This window comes from Diabrotica virgifera, chromosome 3 (genome assembly GCF_917563875.1).
Source record: "Diabrotica virgifera virgifera chromosome 3, PGI_DIABVI_V3a".
Lineage (NCBI taxonomy): Eukaryota > Metazoa > Arthropoda > Insecta > Coleoptera > Chrysomelidae > Diabrotica > Diabrotica virgifera.
The window spans coordinates 170,508,580-170,530,670 of NC_065445.1; the positions used below are offsets into that span (position 1 = coordinate 170,508,580).

At 32.5% G+C, this 22,091-nt stretch overlaps 2 protein-coding genes across 4 annotated transcripts in view; one reads left to right on the forward strand and one right to left on the reverse strand.

The window, feature by feature from the left end:
- LOC114333418 (lysosome membrane protein 2) overlaps window positions 1–22,091 on the forward strand; it is a 705,292-nt gene that overhangs the window by 611,356 nt on the left and 71,845 nt on the right. The window lies entirely within an intron of this gene.
- Window positions 10,060–22,091, reverse strand: part of LOC126881392 (cilia- and flagella-associated protein 251-like) — a 136,713-nt gene continuing 124,681 nt past the window's right edge. The window contains exon 2 of the mRNA XM_050645640.1: window positions 10,060–10,505. Coding sequence (XP_050501597.1) covers window positions 10,365–10,505 — 141 coding nt within the window. The 3' untranslated portion in view covers window positions 10,060–10,364. The remainder of the gene's footprint in view (window positions 10,506–22,091) is intronic.

A 22,091-nucleotide genomic window follows, 5' to 3' on the forward strand; every position in this document is an offset into this window, starting at 1 on the left:
TGTACATAGTATATTTATTTATCTCTGAATAATTATCTCTGTATACATAATCTGTATATTTATGTATCGATCAACGGTACTACTTTAGAATTAAAAGTATTTCCGTTTTCTGCTTCAACATACTGTAAAATGTATATTTAAATATATATTTCAATATACTCTAATGCATTGTGAAATTTATTGCACAGAACACAAATTAAAACATAGTAAATGGTCCCATCAAACCATGATTTTCATAGCTACTGCAGTTTGAAGGTTTCTACTGTTCTTTTAGATAGTAAACTATCCGACAATGGTTTTCTTTTTTTAATATTATTCGGTTCGTTTAATCTATAGTGTAGCATAGTAGTATTTAGTTTGTGTGCTATATTCCCTTGTTTGCAATACAGTAGACTCTCGTAAGTTCGGCCACCTCAGGACTGGACCCTAGGCCGAACTTAAAAGTGGCCGAACTAACCGATGCCTGCCTAAAAATGCCCATTTACTGTTTTTAAGGATCTAACAAACACAAAACACTTGCACACTATGTAAAATACAACACAGAGGGATACTATGACATAATTTAACACATATGAAAAGATAGAAAGTTACAAAACACTACAAAATAATACTTACAGAACTATAAGTAGCCCTAATAAAATTAAAAAATATTACTGTACATTGATGGTTTGGCTTAGCAAACACTTAAAAAAATCTGCTATTTTTTTCTTTTCTAATGATTTTTTATGTGCAAAGTCACTTTTTAATAAACATTACATCGATGGCAGTTGCCTTCTTTTTGCTGTTCGAAATAGGTAGCTGCCAGTTGCAAAGCTGCTTTGCCTGAAGCGTGGCTTATTTTATTTTCTTCACCTTCCTCTTCTATCTAAGCAGCATCTGCGTCGTTATCCTTCTCATTTTCCTGGCGAAAGACACACTCGGCGATTTCGTCGTCATTCAAAACCTCGTTCTCTAGCTGCTTTTCAAAGTTGATCTAATCAAGAACATCTTCTTCAACAATGGGACAACAAGTCGGGAGTTGCTGAAGGTCGTGAGATAGAACTGCATTGTCATCAGGTTCGTTAACATCGTTCGTTTGGATCATCTGCTGTTGTGTTTGCTTGGTCAATCTTATCTTCTATATTCGGCCAAATTTTCTATTGGGATACTTCCTCTTGAACCACTCAACGGCCACTTAGTCCATCGGCTGTTGAAAACTGGGAACAGCAGTTTAATTTATTTTCATCGTCACACTGAACAACTTCCTGGTAAGTAAGCGCGTTGTCAGGAAGTAGAAGTGCTTTGATGAGCAGTTTTAATTTTGTCAAATGTTTTTTCACTTTGGGAACAAATTCGTAACCGATCTATTCTCTGAACAAATATGTGTCCATCCACGCTTATTTCTGCGACCGATAATACACTGGGAGCATTTTCACGTTTATGTTCGTAAACGCTCTTGGTTTTGCTGCTGTGACAACGACAAATAGGGGTCATTGTGGATCCACGAATCATTTGAACACAAGGCGACCGGTATCATCTCTTTGCTGACTTTAAACCCCGCAGCAGATTTTTCTTACGGGGTGGCTAAGGTTTTTCTGGGCAGACGTTGTCTATTTGCTCTGGGCTCAAGTTTAGGTCACCGATGATTTTTTAAATCTTGCAGAAAAATTGGTGGCCGCTGCAGGCAGAGAGCCGGCCGGACTAAGCGGAGACCGAACTAACCGACGCCGAACTTATGGGAGTCTACTGTAAAATGTTTTGTCTATACTTTCTACCATAAGAACTATAAAACCTTCATTAACCAGTTGTAAGCCAAATAAATAAATTAAAGGTTATTTTCTATTATAATCTCATAAATGTGTCGAAATGCCATATAATATAGTAAATAATAAATAAGCGAAATATACAGTCCGTCTAATTTACTTACCGTTGCACGTCATTATCTACGTTAGAGATCTAAGTTGGCATTGTTGCCCAATTACAAAAAATTCTTGAATTCATTTTAAATCAAATACATCACACATTTTTTGCGGAAGTGGATTATACAGCAAAACAAATTAATATTCAATGTAAATAAATAAAAACTTAAGAAATAGAAAATAAGAATTAAGTTATAATCTTACGTTAAAGTACATAATTAAAACAGTAAATATAATGAAACAAATACTATAGTAAAGAATATAAACAAATATGAAGTGTCATCACCGCAACTGTTAAATATTTGTTACCAATTTATGTCAAAATATCACCTTCCTTCGATTATAGTTACAGTGTATTCGGAACAAATGTGCTTCATAAAAACGCTTTTTAATCAATTTATGCAAATTAAGTGAAACATATTATTGTGTATTTCTTTAAGTTAACATTAATAGAAATATTTAAATATCATTTCTACGCGTATATAATAAAATATGTCTAGTGGCTGTAATGCCAGTGTACTCGGCAAAGTGATTCTAAAAAAGAACACACCTACCGCCTAAATATTTCGTGTTGGTATCATGTGACGTCACGGGCTATGACGCGGATGACGTGCAACGGTAAGTAAATTAGATGTAGTATAGATGGGTACTTGTTTTAATAACAAATTTTCATTATCGGTCCAATAGCCATGCCGGCAAATACGCTGGGCAGATTGGAAAGAGACAAGGAAAGGTTATTTAGCAATGATTTTGTTGCTGGAACCAAATTTTAAGATTGTATATACCGGTGTAGAAAGTCCACAGAAAGTGTGCTATTTTGTTTATTAACAAATTAGCACTCCAAATCTTATTTTTTCAATTATTGCTCCGTAACTCCGAAGATTTTAACTTTAAACCAAAAACACCCAATTATTAAATAACTTGGTGATATGAAAGCTTTTTTATATTAGATTATATTTTCAGAACCTGCAACAATAAACATTGATCAATTGAACAAGAACTGTCTGATGAATTAAATATAAAAAGAGGAGTGATACAAGGCTGTATTATTATAGTCTCTACTTTTTAACTTGTATTCAGAGGAAATATATTAATGAAGCCTTTATAGCAAACACAATTATATACAGTGGACAGAGTAGAGAAACTCATGTATCTCGGCAGTAATATCAATAAGAGCTAGGATCCAATCGTAGAAATTAAAAGCCGAATATCGTTATAAAAATGGGAATAATACATTGTTTACCGGGTAGGAAAAGCTTAACATTCCTGGACGACTGTGAAGATTGCTAAGTCGAGGCGCAAGCCGAGACTTAGCAACACAGAGTCCAGGAATGTGGCTTTTCCTACGAGGTAAACATACTATTTTTCCGCAAATCGTTTAAAATTCGACAGATATTGATTGATTTAAAAAAAACGCGATAATTTTATTCCCAAATAAATGGTGCTTTGAAATTCCTAATAAAATTACTTGGGTTACTATGGAAACGTATTGAGGTTGAATTGTCAAACTTGACGCTTATAAATTTAATTGCTGGTGTTCTCGAAAGTAAAATGATAAGTGATGATGAAATTTCCATTCCTGGGACTTCTCCAGAGCTGGCTGAGGCAGTGAATACTGCTTCATTAGAATTATTGCCAAAGAAATCAAGAGAAAAGTACGAAAATGCATACAGACGTTTTATGGATTATTAATAATTTTCTATCATTTATGTAGAACACTAACAACTGTACGGAAATATCATTTCCTTACAGTAAGGAAATGACATTTCCTTACAGTAAGGAAGTCCTGACTTTTTCTTCAAGAAATTTTGACAGGAATGTCAAAATTTCCTGGCGATTTGCGGAAAACATAATTTACAGTCACAATCTTATTATTGACATTCGCGTTCGAATGACATATTGTTATGTCTTTCCTGCCCTACTGTATGGAGTAGAAGCCTGGACTCTACGTGAGGCTATACTTAAACGCTTTACAGCTTTTGAGATATGGTATACAGACGACTACTAAAAATAAGCTGGCTCGACAGATTTAGAAATGAGGAGGTCCTTAGGCGACTGAACCAAACAACACGACTGGTCAGTATAATAAAGAGACGCTGGGATACTTCGGTCACATTATGAGACATCCTGAAAAATATGATCTTTTACATTTGATGATTCAGGAAAAGATCCAAGGTAAACGTGGTCCTGGTAGAAAAAATCATCATGGTTGGAAAATCTAAGGCAATGGTATGGAAAATCGACAATATGATATCCAACGATCGATGGCGGTCATGGAACTACAAGAAGAATAATAACCGCAAGAATTATGATACGCCAGAATAATTATGATTTTATGTATAAAAAGCACTACACCTATCTAACGTACTTTACAGAATTATTGAAATTGGACTTATTTGAGAGGTCACAGAAACGATTTTATGTTATAAAAATTTTTTTAGACAAGGCGAAAACGGCGGATCCCTTAGGAAAAATATTCCCGTGAGATTTTTTTGCATAATCACATTCGTGAGACATCCCAGAATAAGGTTCAAGAAGTCGCCCACGTGAAAAGTGGTTCAATTTTTTTTAACAATTTTTTTTAATCAAATTGCAAAAATCAATGTTTTTGGCTCAGACAATTTTTTTAGGTTTTTTGGACCATTCTGGATAAAAAAAGGTCTCTTATAATTTTTTCTAAAGTTTATCTTTTTTAAGTTAAGTATAAGCAATTTAAAATTTGATAAACGCGAAAATGGACTTTTTTAAGACTTAATAACTGGGTTAAAAATTATTATTATGAAAGTTAGAAAGTGACTAAATCAAAATTTATAGCCCCCGCACATGATCCTGAAGAAATATGTGTTATAAATTTATTAATAAGCTGTTATTTTTAATTAATAACAATAGGCGGTTAGATCGTATTGACGCTGCTGTAAATGTGAGTGCAAGTAAGATGCACAATTGGACTGCCGGAATGGCATCTCTCTCGCACTCAGAATTTACGGCCGCCCAACACGTTAAAAATAACAGCTTAGTAATAAAAGAATGACAAAAATTTCTTCGGGATCTTGTAGGGGCGGCATTAAACTCTGATTTAGTCACTTTCTGACTTTCATAATAATAACTTTTACCCGAGGTATTAAGCCTTGAAAATCGCCATTTTTCGTTTTTTCAATTTTAAATTGCTTATAACTAGAAAACGATCAACTTTAGAGAAAAATTATAAGAGACGTTTTTAATCCATAATGGTCCAAAAACCCTACAACAAAATTCTCCGGGCCAAAAATATTGATTTTTGCAATTTGATTAAAAAAAAAATTGTTAAAAAAATTGACCACTTTTCACGTGGGCGACTTCTTGAACCTTATTCTGGGATGTCTCACGAATGTGATTATGCAAAAAAATCTCATGGGAATATTTTTCCCAACGAACCCGCCATTTTCACCTTGTGTATTTGGCTTATAAGCAAATAGTATATCTCGGTCACTATTAGATTAAAATAAAATAAGAAAACGGTGTTGGAAAGGAGTCGGTGATACTCATCTTAAAAAAAAAAGTTGAATTGCGAGGAGTGGATCCTGAGATACAATCGGCCTTTGCGACGAAGTTATATAGGATGGTAGTCTACCACAAACCCCACAAAACTACCGTCCCACGTGTACAAATTTGTGTGTACGGTGTTTCCCAAGTATACAACTTAATCATGAAAATTCTAACAAAACTCCCAAACTAGATTTCAATCAATGTAAAAACAAGCAGATTTTAGAGCCGGTTATACATAAACAACCTTTTACTATTTATAAAAACACTTACAAATAAACAGTGGCATACATCAAACGACTGGTGTTAATATTTGTGGATTACGAGAAAGCCTTTGACTTGGTGGAAGAAGACAAAATAATTGCTGCACTAAATTAATGTAGAAGATACCACAGATATGCAACAATATTAATTAATCAGAATATTTATTTATAAACTATTAGCATTTGTTGAATAAACATTAAATTCGTTTCTTGGAAAACTTCCGTATATTTCTGGACAAATATTTTGACCATTTTGAATCCTTTTTTTTTTCTAACTTCAAAATTACTTTTTTTATGTTAAAAAAACATTTTAGTGAAAGTTTTTCGTTAAGTGGAAGTCAAAAGGTCAACTACACGTATTTTAAACTAAACTTATGGTTAACTCCCACTAAAAATAATATTTTGTTAATGCAATCCTTTCATTTTCTTCGTAAGCACATTACCGATTTTCTTCATACTTTATTAACACACACTTTTATTTATCAACAAACCCAGGTATTACAGAAATTGTACAAATAACACATTTCCTGCAGCGATTATTGCAAAATATTTGTAATATCTCAGTAATTTGTAGTAATGAGGTCTACCGATTTCAGTTTATGCTTAGTGGAACGACAAAAACGCATCTGAAGATAAATAAATGGCCCAGTAAGATATTAGACCCGACGGAATAAATGTTTTGTTGGAAAAATGGTTGTTTTAACGAGAGAAATTTAAATTTTTAAAATCAATCTATTAATATGAATCTGAAGAGATCAATAGTCAATAAAAGTCGAATTTCAAGAACACTGAAACAAAAACAAGATGAAATTACAAGAGTAGGCTGGCCAATAAGATTAACAGGTTAACATCAGAAGAAATTAATAATGTATATAAATAGCTGAAGAGGAACAAGGCACCTGGACCAGGAAATATACACGGAGGATTGTTTAAGCGAGGAACGAACAAATTACAGTCAAACCCGCTTATTAGAATACCTCTTAAAGGGATATCCCGGTTTAAGGAATAGAAATTTGAGGTCCCGAAACGTTTCTACTAACGACCAATGATCGGTTATTAGAATATCCCGGTTATAGGAATACTTTTGATTGGCACGAAGGCTATTCCAATAAGCGGGTTCGACTGTATATGAATATCTTCGGCAACTATTTCAAGAATGCATTAATACAAGCGAAATATACTGATGTGATCTTTATTATTGATATGAGATAATATTTTTATATGTCATTTAATTTAATCAATGCATTAATAATAATCTAATTAATTTACCAGATCACATATCAATATGTTTTCAATCTCAGGGCTTTTTATAAAATTAATTACTTACTTACGTGGCTTCTAAGTATTTCTCAATGGTTCCTAATCGGGATAGGAAAGAAAAGAGTAAAATAATAACACATATGGGTTACAATTGTAATCAAAATATTGTTTATTTTATTTAAATGGCAATCACTGCTTAATATTTGCTATATCTTATTATTCTTAAACATAACATTTACACATGTGAATCTTATTTCCTTTTGGTTTCCAATTAAAAGTTTTTATTAACATTTAACTATTATGATTTATTAGCAACAATTCTATTTAAGTTTGATGAAGCTTTTCTGTTATTATTGATTATGTTTCTTCAATTTTAAATGTGATATTTAATACGAAAAACCCATACATTCATGTCCAAACAAATGAGACTGACCTTTTTCTGGTGAACTGAGAATGTCTTCACACAAGACCCGTTTCCTGCTATCCTTGGCTGCAATCAAAACCTCGTCCTGGCTTCCAGTAATGTTCTACTTTGAAACTAGCTCGTATAGCTCTCGTTTCCTGCTTCTGTCGTGATGCTGTGTTCTACCTTTTTTTGAAACTGCAATCAGCTACCGGGAACTCTTGGCTCAAGGAGGTTCTTTTACTCTCAACCTGGCCTACCTCTCGTTCCACGATAGATACTCCACACTCACGGAATATTTTATATTAAATTGAATTTTGTCTATAATTATCAAAATTTAATTTTCATATCAAATAGAAATATAACAAATCCCCGCCTTGTATTCGATAAAATTTATCTGCATTTTTAAATAAATTTTCTCGAGGCAAAACCAACTCCCTGTATATTTCCTTACTTTAATCTACGTCTTATATCCTAACTTACTATCTACTTCATGTATCTGTCTTTTATTCGTGATATTTGTATACATCGTGAATATTATAAATTCCTCGGATCTTTTCCGAGTTCCTGTGCCTCAACTCATAACTATTTATCCCATTTTCATTATTTACGATGTACGGGCCTTCGAAAACAGGCATCAACTTTGCGCAAATGCCCCCAGGAAGATTTGATACTCGTAATGCCCTCACGAGTACTTTTTCACCCTTTTGGAAAGTCACTGGTCTTCTTTTTCTATTTTGTTCCTGTCTTTGGATATATTTTTCGTTGCTTCACCGTAACCTTCTCTGTACGGTTTCAATCACCTGTTGATATTCTTTTGGCTCTTGGTCTTCCCATGGCCTTATCGGCAGTACACCCTTCATGACGTATTCTGGGGTCTCTTTTGTTACTGTGCTCGGAATTGTATTTAGATACCTTTCTATTTCCGCCATTTTCCTGTCCCAGTGGCGATGTTGACCATCTGTTGCAATGCGAAGAAATTTCGTCACTTCCTGTATGAATCGTTCCGAAGGATTACTCTGTGGATGCCTGATGCTGACAAAATTTGTCTCTATTCCTCGTTCTCGAAGTTGTCCCTTGAAACGATCATTTCGGAAATACGTTGCATTGTCCAGTAGAATCTTTTTTGGTGTTCCTACTATGGCTATAAAATTGTCGATTTTTCTTAATATTTCTTCCCCCTTTGTGGTGCGGCAACTATATAATTTTACGTATTTTGAAAACACATCCACCATTACCAGAATATGTTTGTTCCTTTTAGTGGTCATAATTAGATCGCTTAACATATCTATTGCTACAATGTCTAGTTTGTTTCGGGCTTCAATATTTTTGGCAACATTTTCGTTTTTGAAATTCCGACTCTTATATTTTTGACATACATCGCACTTCTGGGTAATTTCCTTTGCAATGCGGTAATCCTGTCGGCTGATGTAATTTTCCCTAAAAACGAGCCAAACTTTTCTGCTACCGATATGCCCATTGTCCTCATGTAATTTCTTTATTATCTTTTCGGCCAATGTCTGTGTCACTAAATATAGTTCCTTTCCGTCTATTCTCTTAAAATATATGTTATTTTCTACTTCCGCTCTTCTTTTCTCTCTTTCCTCTAGGTCTTCCTGGTTTGTCCTTATCTCATTTAACGAATATATCCCTTCTTCTTGTATTAATCTATTTAGTCCCACCTGTAGAGTAATTGTTTCCTTTTTTCCGGTGTCCTCATCCCGTGTTAGAGCGTCGGCTATTATGTTGTCTTTTCCTTTTATATATCGGAACTCAAAATCATACTCCTGTAATAATAGAATGCCTCTATGTATTCTATTATTTACTAATCTATTCTTCATGATATGTACTAAAGCTGCATGGTCTGTTTCGATTGTGAATTTTGCTCCCAATAAGTAAAACCTCAATTTGTTTACGCAGTATAGTACACTGGCAAACTCCAATTCTCTAACACTATATTTTCTCTCATGTGTTTTAGTCACTCGAGATATAAAACATATCGGCACTTCTTGGTCGTTTTGTATTTGAGACAGAACTCCTGCAAATTTTTGTATGGACGCATCAGTTCGGAGTATAAAAGGTAAATTGTAAATGGGGTGGTATATTTTCGTTCCTTTTGCGAATTCTCGTTTTAATGTTTCGAAAGCTTCCTCCTGTTCTTCTTTCCAATTCCATTTTATTCCTTTTTTAAGCAATTTTATCAGAGGGATTTCCTTTTGGCTCAAATCGGGAATCAGCTTTTTAAAATAATTAATCGTGCCAAGAAAACCTCTCAATGTTTTCAAATTCGTTGGTCTTGGGTATTCATCTATGAGCTTGACTCTGTCTTCGGCTAATCTTACTGTTTTGGTGTCCAATTGAAAACCCAAATAAATGACTTCTTTTTGAAAAAATTGACATTTTTCAATGTTTAATTTCAATCCCGCTGTGTCCAATTCTTTCAGAATTATTTCTATGTGTTCCAGATGACTCTGAGTATCTTGTGAAAAAATTAATAAATCATCGATATAATGAACTATGAAATCTTCATGGCGATTCAAAATGGTATGTAGAGCTCGGACGAGTGCAGCACAAGCACTCTGCAATCCAAATGGCACTACCTTAAACCGGTAGACAATACCATCAATAGAAAAAGCGGTGTAGTTTCTACACTTTTCAGCTAACGGTATCAACCAAAAACTGTGTTTTAAGTCAATTTTCGAAAATATGTGTGACCCGGTGATTCTTCCAAAAATGGCCTCGATGTTTAGAGGTGATTCATATTGTGATACAGTGTGCTGGTTGATATTCCTGGCATCTAAACATAATCTCAATTCTCCATTGCTTTTCTTTACTATCACAATCGGGTTAACATACGGTGAATCACATCTTTCGATGATTTGATCTTCCAACATTTTATTTATTTCTTCTTTCACCTCTTGTCGATACTTGTATGGAATAAGGTAAGTCTTTGATCGAAAATTTCCCAAGTTTTTCACCTCAAATGAATGTTCGTACTTTTTAGCCACTCTGTTTTCCTCATTGATCAAATTTTCGTAGTTTCTTAACATCAACCGCAATTCTTTTTCTTTCCCTTCTCCACATATCAATTTTCTGTCTTTTTTTTTCAGATTCTTCACACATGTTTACCGTGCATTCTGCATCCTCGTTTGCATATACCTCCTCTTCAAATACTACTGTTTCAAACATATTCTTTTCACTTTCATTTTTTTGCTTTATTTCTTCTTCTCCTGAGCTCGTCTCTTCTTTTGAGGAATCCCAGGTTTCCTTTGTTTCTGATACTCTCAAATTTTCTTCTTCTGGGCTCAACTCTTCTTTTGAGGAGCCACAGGTTTCATTTTCTTTTATCTTTTTCTGACCTTTTCTCCTTTTTTTTCTTTGTCCTTGCTTCGCTGCCAAATTCATTTCCACTGTTTGTTCTTTACCTGATTCGTCCGTATTTTGTTTCTCATGTTCCTTGTCCTGTTCTTTTTCTTCTTCTTCTGTTAGTTTCATCGTATTATTTTTAAAATCTATCCCTACATGTTTTTCTGCCAATTCGTCAACTCCTACTATCATGTCATGTGACATGTTTGGCATTATTACACATTGTAGTGCATACATATTCTTACCCAGTCGTACCATTACTCGTATGCCTTCATTTATAGTTGCCAATGTCCGTTTGTTTGCGCCCACTAAATTTACCCTAGGTATTTTGTAAATTAAATTTGTTAAGTTAACTTCTTCTATTAGTTTTCTGTTGACCAATGTTATTTCAGATCCAGTGTCTATCATAATTTTAATTGGTTTCTCGTTGATAAATCCATCCACAAATTTTAAATTAACTCCATTTTTCTTTTCGTTGTTTCCTGCCAATTTAATAAACTCCTTGGGGTGACAAAACATTCCTGTTTGATTTTTGGTTTTTAGTGAGCGCCGTCGTGAAAAGACGCCGGTTGCTCATCGTTGTTTATATTTTCGTCATAATGTCTCTCTCCGTCATATTCATCTGTCTGGGTATTATTTACTTCTCTTCTATTTTCTCTTGGTCTGTCGGATCTGTTTCGGTTTTCTCGATATCCCTGTTCATTTTGTCTACCATTATTTCTGTTTTCTTGATTTGAGCGTGTGGTGTTTCTATTCTGGTATTCTCGATTTCTGTCCTCATTCCATTGCCTATTTCTTTGTTCATAATTTCCTCTTCCGTTGTCTCTATTTTCGTTTTCCCTTCTGGGATTAAAATCTCGTCTTGTATAGTCCCTCCTATTTTGATTTCTATCTCTGTAGTCTTGTGTTTCTCGGGGCCTGTAATCTTCTCGCGACCTTCTTGATTTTCTTTCTCTTAGACGTGATTCTCTTATTTGTAGGAATTGGCATAAACTATCTATGTCTTTGTAATTTGGCAATGTGATATGGTCTTCCAGCGTTTCCTCGAAATGTCTTGCAATCAGTTCGACTAATTGTTCCGATGAGTAATTATATTGTAAATGTTTTGCATTATTGTAAATTTGCAAAGCATATGTCCTTTCTGATACACCCATCCTATCATTGTATTTCCCATTTTGCAATTCCTTGTTAATTTCCAATTGTTGGACTTTTCCCCAGAAATAATTCAAAAATTTTTGTTCAAATTGTTGCCAATTGCCGAATTCTTCTTCTTTGCTATCGAACCATAGGCTTGCTTCATATTTGAGATGGTTTCTGATAGTTTCTTTTGCTGTTTCGAAATTTCCGATGTGCTGTATTTTCTTTTTCAGGCTATTTATGAACGGCACTGGGTGTAATCTTCTTACATCCCCGCCAAACCTTATCTTCACGTCATCTGTGCTATGTATAACCATTTCTCTTCTTTCTCCGACATTCTGTTGCGTATTGATTTCCGCAATCTTTCTTTCCACTTCTTCTATGTCTGCTTGAATAGCGTTTTGCAACTTGTTTTCCAAACTTTCCATTTCTTTTTTCTGGCAATTCGTTATCTCCTTTATTTTGCTTTTGATTTCTTTAATCTCTGTCTCTTGTTGTCCCATATCGTTCTTGATCATTGTCAAACATCCTTTTACTTCCTTTTCATACTTTCCTATGCGTTCCTCCATTTTCTTGTTGTTCTCTTCTATTGCTTGTTTCATTTTTTGTTGTGTTTCATCCATTTTTTGATCCAATTTTTGTTGTGTTTCATCCATTTTTAGTTTTGTTTCCTCCTGATTTTTATCCATTGTCCTTTTTGCTTCACCCATTTTTTGTGACTGGAGTTGCATCAGTTGTAATAGTTTATCTATTCCTGATAATTCTTGCTGTTCTGATGCCATGATTGTCTTGTCTAAAATATCTTCTTGGTCTGAATTATTCTCTTGATTTGAATGTTCTTTTTGTTTTTTGTTGTCTTTGCTTTGGCTTCTTGTCACAGACATTTGTTTTCAAGAAGTACTGTCCCCGCCAAATATGAAATTTTACTAGTATGTTACCAAGACGACTTTTTCTCACCCAAATATTATAAATTGTCAATAAATATATCAAATGTAAATATCGTAAAAATAAAATATTAAATCAGTTATGTAAAATTTGTACCTAAAGAGATCTAAAATTTTATGTTATCAAATGTAAGTATCTCACTTTTTACCACAGGCATATAAATTTTCAAATACCGGCTTTACTCTTTCTATCCTTCAAATTTGCCACTAGAAATACTTTACAATGCTTTCCACGTTGGACGACAGTTGATGTGATCTTTATTATTGATATGAGATAATATTTTTATATGTAATTTAATTTAATCAATGCATTAATAATAATCTAATTAATTTACCAGATCACATATCAATATGTTTTCAATCTCAGGGCTTTTTATAAAATTAATTACTTACTTACGTGGCTTCTAAGTATTTCTCAATGGTTCCTAATCGGGATAGGAAAGAAAAGAGTAAAATAATAACACATATGCGTTACAATTGTAATCAAAATATTGTTTATTTTATTTAAATGGCAATCACTGCTTAATATTTGCTATATCTTATTATTCTTAAACATAACATTTACACATGTGAATCTTATTTCCTTTTGGTTTCCAATTGAAAGTTTTTATTAACATTTAGCTATTATGATTTATTAGCAACAATTCTATTTAAGTTTGATGAAGCTTTTCTGATATTATTGATTATGTTTCTTCAATTTTAAATGTGATATTTAATACGAAAAACCCATACATTCATGTCCAAACAAATGAGACTGACCTTTTTCTGGTGAACTGAGAATGTCTTCACACAAGACCCGTTTCCTGCTATCCTTGGCTGCAATCAAAACCTCGTCCTGGCTTCCAGTAATGTTCTCCTTTGAAACTAGCTCGTATAGCTCTCGTTTCCTGCTTCTGTCGTGATGCTGTGTTCTACCTTTTTTTTAAACTGCAATCTGCTACCGGGAACTCTTGGCTCAAAGAGGTTCTTTTACTCTCAACCTGGCCTACCTCTCGTTCCACGATAGATACTCCACACTCACGGAACTACACCGGCTTTCTCACTCTCCGTACACTACCGTCTACTACTGGACTTCACTTCTCGACAGCTCAAAACATTCTGATCTCTATTTGTCATTCATTCCCCTACTTTCTAAATATCCCTTCCAGATTCACAAATCAAACTTCCACCACCAACTCTCATTCGCAGTATTCCTCAAAACCAATTTTTAATCTTTCTAAATATGCTTAATGTATTTCAAAAGAAAAATAGTTAATTCCCATTCTAAAATTACTTTCTACTAATTACAAAATTTAATGATCTATTATCTACTTCCACTAAGTCTTATTTAGCATCGGCTAATGATCGAACCTTCCGCGAACAACGATAATGACCTATTATCGATTTCACTTGAGTTTTATTTTAAGCGCATTGTCCCGAGTTTCGTTTAATCACTTCTTAAAATTAAATATAACAATTTGTTGTATACAGGTTGTTCTAAATTTATATGCCCGTGGTTGAGAAAATTGAAAATATTTTATATTAAATTGAATTTTGTCTATAATTATCAAAATTTAATTTTCATATCAAATAGAAATATAACAATACATATGTAGTAGATATACAGTATGGTGAAAATGTTTGGAATAAATTCGAATAAATGTCGTAAGCCAGCGACAAATCCTAAAACAGGTCGATTTTTATTTTTAAATTATGATTTTTTGATATATTATATCATAGTAGTGACGTAATCCATCTGGACGTGATGACGTAATAGATGATTTTTTTAAATGAAAATAGGGGGTCGTATGCTAGCTTTTTGAAAGGTTATTATTGAATTTTCTATTCAGTAGTATAAACAATAACATAATTATTTATACAGGGTGACCAAGAAAAATGTTTTTGAATTAAATGAATTGACACACAAAGAAGAATATATTATGTAATTTATTTAATTCAAAATACATTCTACTGCTGTCAGAAAATAGAAAAAATGTTTTTTTTTTTGATAAATAAACATTGCTTTTCACTTAATTTCAATGTTCAAGCTACTATCCATCTACCTCTTGATAGTTTGAACATTTAATTTAAGGGGATCGGTACATAGTTTGGGCTCCAATGATATTTAAATGGGATTCATTTTTTTCGAATCCTGAGAAAACTAAAGTATTTTTTAAAAATAAAATAAAAATTTCATTTTTAATTCAGTTGCAATGCGAAGGCAAAACAATCTTACTTTTCAATTAGAATACGGAGCGCAGTCCAGTCCCTTGAATCGCGATTTTAGGCTCTTATTGGGGCCTCATCGGAAAGAACGTAGTGTGGTATTATAATATCACCCTGTACAAAATATGTTTAAAACTCATTCAAAGTCATTAATCCATGTAGTATCTGTTCTTGTATCAATAACCGCAAGTAACATTGAATTGTCATGTTTTGTTATTATTTAAATGTGTATATAAACATTAACTCGGTGGAGAAAGATTATTGTACTCAGTAATTATTATTGTAGTAGGTCGTTACGGTTATATGTAAACACGTTGTTATAGTTAGTCATTGATGGACTTGAGTGTAAATATAATGTATCTGAACCAAGAAAAAGAGTTTTAATTAGTTTGGACCTAAAAGGCATTATACATCACACTATTAAATACATGGCTGATCCTGCAGACTAGTGGAGAATCTTCTGTAAGGAACAAAGATGGCGGCACCAGCTTGGAAGTATAGACGGCGAAAACAGACCAGGAGAGGAAGAATGCAGAGAACCCAGTGAACAAAGACAAAGTGGAAATAAAATGTAAGTAAGAATGTCTATCTTTATTAAAAATGCTTCCCTCGTTTTATATTATTATTGAACATTGAATATTTATCTTTGCTGATTTTTGAATAATTTATGAAGTATCGATTTTTTTTAAGAATATCTATGAATTTTGAAAGATGAAGTGATTTTTGAATTGAATATCTTTATCGAAGTTTATAATATATGCTATTCTTGAATTTTTATTGAATTTATTTGAAAAATCTCTATCCGATTTCGATTTTTAGTACGGTTATTTTTGAATATTTTATGGAATATCGAATTTTTTCCAAAAATTTCTATCGAAGTTTGAGATATAAACTTATTTTGAATATTTTTATCTAACTTTTGCATATGCTATTTTTGAATTTTTATCGAATTTTTGTCGAATATGTATACTATTCTTGAATTTTTATTAGCCAGTTATCTTATTACATATTGATATTTATTGAGTATATTTAGTACATTTTCATCGATTTTGTGTTAAATTTTGTATGATATGAACCTGAATTAATAATTTTTGTGTGATAAATGATATATAAATGATTTTTTTGTAATGAATAATGATTAGTGATGACATACGTTAATATAAGAGCTTAAGACAAACATTGCTATAAGCAAGAGATTCATTTTTAACGAACCGACCTGATGCGTCGAGATAAGGAATTTGGAGAAGAACTAACAATAGTATAAGCTAAATATTATGAGACAACTTGAGACAATAAGAAACCCACTGCTCTTGTCAAATTAGGAAGGTACTAATGATTTATAGAAGCTTGAAAGCTTATTAGAGACCCACTCTGTGTTTTGAGAGTACCTATTTTATTCATGATTATTCGTGAATAAACAACGGCCTCATAACAAGGAATTGAGGTTGCGGAATTTGTAAAAGAATTTGATCTAGCCAACGATGTTATACCCACTTCTATCAAGGTAGATTGTAGAGGTTTCGTGGTTAGTATATTAGTATTGAGTATTATGATTGTTATTGGAACTTTTCTCTCGAGTAAAGCCACTTTGATTAGTCGAACGTAGGCACTGAGGGATAAGTAAAGGAAGTGATTATTATGATGTTATATTATGAAATGATATATTGATGATTAAATGACAAATGATTGTTATATGAAGATGAATTATGTACACTGTAGAAGTGTTATTATGTGGAGAAAAATGAAGAAATATAGTTATAGTACCAGACAAGAAGAAGAGAGAGAGAAAAAAAAATAATTTTATTAAAATATGTGGGAAAAATGAAAGAAGAAACATAAAATTGCCAAAATAAACAAGCAAAATTAAGAAGATACTAAGCAAATAAGTAGCTAATCATTGAATTTTTGTCTAAGAATTAAAGTTGTAATTTTTTTTCTAAAGTAACGTAAATTATAAATAACTTATTTTTAAATGTAGATAATGAATTCAGGTTAAATTTTCGCGGAAAATGGAAGTGTTTGAATTAAGGATAGACAATATCTTACAATAAGTGTGTTAGTAGATAGTAAGCAAAGGGACACAAAAAGTGAAGTTCTTAGATAGATTAAATATTTATTATAGGTACAAGAGAGTTATTAGAAGTTTTTTAGAGACATATTAAAAGTTTTAGAGAGATTACATTTTTATTATAGGTACAATATTTTAAAGTTAGTAAGGCGTATATAAATAAATCAAAATAAGACTGAAATAATGAGATGAAATAGTAAAGTAACGTTAAATTCTTTTTTTATATACCATTTAATAGAAGTTTAGGTAATATTTAGCTTAGCTTAGGAAGTATTAAAGTCGAGATTTTATCACAATTAAATTAGTTACGGCTTATAGGCACTAAAAGACTATTTAAAAGTTAGGATCAATTTCATTCACTGTGGACACTGTTTTGATGAAGTGAATTAGTGAACGAAAAAAAAAAGGACGAAAAGACACGACGTGAAAGTACGTGAACTAGTAATAGGTTATAAAATACCAGTTTTAGTATAGGGAAAATATGAACTTTTGTGTAAAATAGGAAAAAGAATATACATGTTTAGGGAAAAATCGATTGATCTGAAATGTACCATGTTACAGTTAGTTAGGATAGTTAGGAAATTTAATTTTTGAAAATAGTATTAGGTAATCATAAACACTCTGTGAAAGGGAAAGAGGGATATACACTCAGATATTCTTCTTCTCTTCTTAGGACTTTCTTTTTTTTTTTTAAAAACGGCGATGATAGACAATCAATCTTATTTTAAAAATATGTAATCTTAACAAAACGGGGAGGTGTGGTATTATAATATCACCCTGTACAAAATATGTTTAAAACTCATTCAAAGTCATTAATCCATGTAGTATCTGTTCTTGTATCAATAACCGCAAGTAACATTGAATTGTCATGTTTTGTTATTATTTAAATGTGTATATAAACATTAACTCGGTGGAGAAAGATTATTGTACTCAGTAATTATTATTGTAGTAGGTCGTTACGGTTATATGTAAACACGTTGTTATAGTTAGTCATTGATGGACTTGAGTGTAAATATAATGTATCTGAACCAAGAAAAAGAGTTTTAATTAGTTTGGACCTAAAAGGCATTATACATCACACTATTTAATACAGTAGGCTTGTTTTTTTTTATTTTTTAAAAATTTAAACGCAGAATGAAAGATTACGTTCTTACCTAGGGCCGAAAGTCCTTGGAAACTTATAATGTTTATTTTAATAAGCTACAGGGGTGAAAAACTAAGAGAAAATTTAGTGTGATTTTTAATGTCAAATATCTGATTCAAAATAAACTTTTTATTTATTCTAAGGGACTTTCGACTTTTGGTAATAATTTAGTCTTTCATTCTGCGTTTAAATTTTTAAAAATATTTATTAGTTTTTTCAGGATTCGAAAAAAATGGACACCATGTCCGTGCTGATATTTTCCAAATCGAACATTCGCTATCTTTGTCATACAACGCACGTTGTAGAATATGGTGACAAGAGAGTGACAATTTTAAATATTTGACATGGCGTCGGGAATATTTTGAGGTGTTGATTAAATAATATTGATAGTGTATTTAATAAATATTTGATTTAAGACCTCAACTTAATAAAAAGTTATTTATTGTTTATTTTTATGGAAGATCCAAGCAGCGAATACACCAGGATATATACTGTGATCCAAGTATTTTGTTATTAAAGATGTTTAAAATTGTAAGCGTCCTATAGTAAAACAATATATTATTAAAAAATCACTTTATCACTTTTCTTCTTTTTTCGATTGAGTATTAGTTTTTGTTGTACAGTATATAAATTATTACAATCACTGAGTAGATAGTTAGTGAAAAAATTATCATATTAATTAACTGAATTAATAATTTAAGCAAGTAACAGTTATCCAAGAACATTCAAAAGCCATCTCTTTAAAGTTAATCATGACATTGTCAAGTAATATTTACATATCCATACCAGTGAGAATTTTACTACACGTAATTTGCCGTGTAAAGACAGAAAAAGTAGGGATAGCCGTAAAATATTTGCACCTTTACTCTTTAACGAAAAACAATGTTTATTTGTGAAATACACTTTTTTTCTGTTTTCTGACAACAATAGAATATATTTTGAATTAAATAAATTACGTACATTCTGCTTTTTGTGTCAATTAATTTAATCAAAATAATTATTCTTAGACACCCTGTGTAAATAAATATGTCAATGTTTATATTACTGAATAGAGAATTGAATAACCTTTCAAATGAGCTAGCTCACGACTCATTTAAAAAAATCATCGATTACGTCATCAAGCCCAGATGGATGACGTCATTAGTATGGTATAAATGTCAGAAAGTCATAATTCAAAAATAAAAATCGACCTGTCTCAGGATTCTTCCTTGAAGTCGCTAGTTTACGAAATAACGAAGTTATTCCAAACATTTGCACCATACTGTAGAATGAAAAACAATGTATATTATATCTCAGTACGATATAAAGGGAGTTATGGGCCATTCCACGAACATACGCCTGTTTTGGATTACTTCGACAACGAATATTTTACTGTGCAACATAATAAGTACGAAAGTAAATGGCGCTAATAATTATTCCAATAAACAACAAAGTAACTTGCAATTTACTTTCGTTCTTCTTATTTTGCACAGTAAAATATTCGTTGTCGAAGTAATCCAAAACAGGCGTATGCTCGTGGAATAGGGTATAAAAACAAGTAACAAGATCAATGAGTAGAATATATGGGAATGTTTTGACGAAGCGAATCGAGAAAGAATAAAGAATAGATTCTGAAGTAGAAGAACAAACAGGATTTTGTGAAGGTTGATCCACTATTGACCATATTTTCTTCTTAACCTAGATACTAGAAAAAGAGATGGCACAGAATCAAGAAATTCTTCTTCTTTTTAACGTGCCCTATCAAGTCCCCTTGAAGTTGGCGATTAACATGGCAAAACTGTCTCTGTCTCGAGCTATTCTAAATAGGTGTTCTGCTTTCTTTATTCCTGTCCAGTCCCGGATATTCTTCAACCAAGGGGCCTGTTTCTACCAATTCCTCTGCGTCCTTCGATTTTACCCATCATAATAAGTTGAAGAATATTATACCGGTCTCCCCTTACTACGTGTCCAAAATAGGCCATCTTTCTATATTTGATGTTATCAAGCAGCTCGCGGGTAGCATTTGCTCTCTTAAGGACTGCCGCATTTGTCAGCATAGCCGTCCATGGTATTTTCAGAATACGTCTGTGAAGCCACATTTCAAAGGCCTCCAAACGGTTAATGGTGGATCTTTTTAATGTCCATGCTTCGACACCATACAAGAGGACTGACCAAATGTAGCATTTAATCATGCGCTTTCGAAGTTGAAGTTGCAAGGTATCATTACAGAAGAATGACCTCATTTTTAAAAATGTCGTGCGGGCTATCTCGATTCTACATTTTATCTCTTTATCTGGATCTAGTTGTTCAGTAATATGGCAACCAAGATATTTAAAACTGGGTACACTTTGAATTACATGACCATCAATATATAACCGTGAATCTTGATGGGCCAAACGGCTAAATACCATGTATTTTGTTTTTGAATAGTTTATATTTAGGCCAAACTCTCTTCCCACTGTGTCAATGGCATTTAAAAGGTGTTGTAATCCATTCATATCATCACTTAAAATAACTGTATCGTCTGCATATCTGATTGTATTTATCAGAATTCCATTAACCTTCACACCCCATTCCAAATTATGCAGCGCTTCCTTAAATATTCTATCTGAATACAAATTGAACAACAGTGGGGACAGTATACAACCCTGTCTGACACCAAATTCATATGTATGTTTTTCGTTAATCTAAAGAAAGTCTAGATAGCGTTCCGTGGTAATCAATGTAAAGCACGAATATTAATTTAGAATTAATGAAAGCCGTCAAAATACTATTTAATCAATCAATACAAAAATAAAAACAGGTACACAAATAACAACAGGATTTGTAACATCAAGAGGATTGAAACAGTTACGTTGTTTGTCCCGCACAATATTTAAATAATTATACCTCGAAATTGCTTTGAAAATATGGAACCAAAAATGTAGAACACTGTGGGGATACCATCCATCCAATGGCACTACAGCCCAAACCGTGCCTTGGCCTCCATGAACATATTTTTAGAAGGTTTTTGGCATCCTAATCTACTTTATCTTTCCATCTCTTTTTTGGTCTTCCAACAAGTCGTCTTTTTCCTTGCATTTTTGCATGTAGCAATTTTCGTCCCTATTTTGGCCCTGTCCGCCGTAATCTCGGCAGTTTAGTGTACTATGCTAGAGTTGGTTCGCTATATTGTTCGTATATTTTTTTTTATCCACAAGGAAGAATTTCCTTTAGCTGGCTGTATATTTGTATACCATAAATTACAATTAAATTTAATGAACAATTCGTCTTGGTAAAAGCTATATTAATTTAAAAAGTCTCTAAGAGGGCTACAAATATAAAAACAAAACGTTTTTGCTCTGTAACAAGAGCATCATCAGTGTTAAAAGAACATGCTGAGCCATAAAGATTAGTAAAAATACTAAGGTTAAAACCTTTTAAAAATAGACTAAATGTCTTATAACAGTAGGTATATACATAATTAAATCCAAAGGATGGATATAATTCCTATGGATATATCCTTATGCAAACATATGACTCCGACACATGGTACGTGGGTTGCTAACCCCGTGTGGGAGTCATATGTTGCCCTAAGACCATACCCATAGGAATTATATCCATCCTTTTGAATTAATTTTGTATACACTTTTATAAGACATTTAGTCTATTTTTAAAAGGTTTTAACCTTAGTATTTTTGGGTGGTTCAGCATGTTCTTGTAACACTGATGATGCTCTTGTTACAGAGCGAAAACGTTTTGTTTTTATATTTTAGCCCTTTTAGGGGCTTTTTAAATTAATATACCTTTTACCAAGATGAATTTTTTATTAAATTTACTTGTATATTTCTTTATTATACCTAATTCGCCAATAATTGTTATTTTCACTTATTGGGTGGGCCCAGTATCCTACGTAATATTTT